This window comes from Oryx dammah, unplaced genomic scaffold (genome assembly GCF_014754425.2).
Source record: "Oryx dammah isolate SB20612 unplaced genomic scaffold, SCBI_Odam_1.1 HiC_scaffold_28, whole genome shotgun sequence".
NCBI lineage: Eukaryota > Metazoa > Chordata > Mammalia > Artiodactyla > Bovidae > Oryx > Oryx dammah.
Genome location: NW_024070212.1, coordinates 28773307 through 28775372, shown reverse-complemented (window position 1 = coordinate 28775372; position 2066 = coordinate 28773307). Strand labels below are relative to the sequence as shown.

General features: G+C 42.4%; 1 protein-coding gene across 1 annotated transcript; it reads left to right on the top strand.

The window, feature by feature from the left end:
• The first annotated feature begins 330 nt into the window (after nt 1-330).
• On the top strand, nt 331-818 carry LOC120856066 (40S ribosomal protein S15-like). The gene has a single exon (XM_040231015.1). It carries the CDS (start codon nt 347-349, stop codon nt 782-784), a length of 438 nt encoding a protein of 145 aa, XP_040086949.1. The 5' UTR covers nt 331-346; the 3' UTR covers nt 785-818.
• Nucleotides 819-2066: the final 1248 nt, after the last annotated feature.

Below are 2066 nucleotides of genomic sequence, written 5' to 3'. Positions count from 1 at the left end.
CACATGCAGCAGTTACTAAAGCTCATACACCTAGAGGCTGTGCTCTGCAACAAGAGAAGCCACTGCAATGAGAGGCCCATGCGCTGCAGCTAGAGAGTAGCCCCCATTCGGCACAACTAGAGGAAAGCCCATGCAGCAACCAAGACCTGTCACAGCCAAAAAGAAATAAAATTATATGTACATGTATAAAGAACAAGGTCTGTGGAGCCTGCTGGGGTTAGGATACCAGTTCTTCCACTTAAAAGTTCTGTAAACTTAGCAAATTACCTAACTGCTCTGCGTCTCAGTTTTCTCTTTAAAACGGGAACAGTAGAGAACGAAAGATCCTTTCTCAAGAACCGGCAAGATGGCGGAAGTGGAACAAAAGCAGAAGCGGACCTTCCGCAAGTTCACCTACCGCGGCGTAGACTTCGACCGGCTGCTGGACATGTCCTATGAGCAACTGATGCAGCTATACAGTGTGCGCCAGCGACGGCGGCCGAACCGCGGCCTGCGGAGGAAGCACCACTGGTTGCTGAAGCGGCTGCGCCAGGCCAAGAAAGATGTGCCGCCCATGGAGAAGCCTGAGGTGGTGAAGACGCACCTGCGCGACATGATCATTCTGCCCGAGATGGTGGGCAGCATGGTTGGCGTCTACAACGGCAAGACCTTCAACCAGGTGGAAATCAAGCCTGAGATGACTGGCCACTACCTAGGCGAGTTCTCCATCACCTACAAGCCCGTGAAGCACGGCCGGCCCGGTATCGGGGCCACCCATTCCTCCCGCTTCATCCCCCTCAAGTAACCTGCTGGCCAATAAAAGCAGAGATTTCTCTAAATAATAATAATAATAATAATAATAATAATAATAATAATAAAATGGGAACAGTAATAGCAAATATCTTATGGGGGTGTGGTGAAGTTTAAATGAATTCATTTACTCATTCAACAAGTATCTTTTGAGGCCCCACTACCTACCAAGTCGTGTTCTAGGTGCTGAGATACATAGCAATGATCAAAGCCCACAAAAACCAATGTCCTCAGCGAGCATATATTCTGGAGAGAGAGAAGTGAGAGGCTAGATAAAGAAAAATATAGGATATTAGGTAGGGATGAATCCTAAGCAGGAGAGACTTAGAAAAGTCAGGGGATTTTCCTCTTAGAAAAAGTGGCCAGAGAAGGCCTCGCTGAAGGGGACATTTGAACAAAGTTCAAACGAGCCGATTACTGTAAAATCCCTAGAGGAGTACCTGATAATGTTAATTAGTGTCAGCTTTTAAAAAAATCTGTATTTGAAATATACTCTATTTTTAATGTTAATAATAAGACTTTTTAAATGGCCAAGAATAAGGATATATGGCCATATTGAAATGACTGGAATAAATAGCAGAACCTTCATAACATTTAAGAAACATTGATCAAGGAATGCTTAGTTGTATCTAGAATCCTTGTCGCTAGGTGATACTGACCCACAGAGGGAAAAAAGACAGCCAAGAAACAAAGGATTCAACAGTAATTTATGTTTCAAAGAGAAAGACATAATAAGACTTCAGTCATCTTCTTTGAAAATTGAGAACAGAAAACTACTGAATGTGTAGACCTGGAAATGAACAACTACTCAGTATTACAGAGGGAAAAGGTAGATGCTAGAAGAATTAGATTATAACCTGCTAAAGAGGGAAAGAAGGGTAGAAAAAACTAGTGGGAGAGAAAAAATCAGGAGAATGAAACTGGTACATAGAGTGAACAATAGAAATGGACAAGCTGACACCTACCCAAAAATAGACAGGAAGGAAAATTAAATGGCAGAAACTATCAAAAAGAGCAATAAAAAGGTGGAGAATTTCATGGAGCCTAACCCCCATCTTGGATGTTATCATTAAAAACTAAAATTAGTGCTGTGTTTCTGTGACTTCAGATATTAAATGGTACCCAGTATTGGTGGTACTTTCTTTACCACCAATAAATGGAATTAAGAGCACAGGGGGCCCCACCCATAAGAAAGCAATCAGGTTTGTTCATAATTAGGCTTTAAATGTGGTAGAATGTTCTTAGATTTCACCTGTGTCTGGAACTAGAGAGGGTGA

Coding starts and splice junctions, on each gene's coding strand:
- LOC120856066 (XM_040231015.1), top strand. CDS start 347: ATGGCGGAAGTGGAACAAAAGCAGAAGCGGACCTTCCGCAAGTTCACC.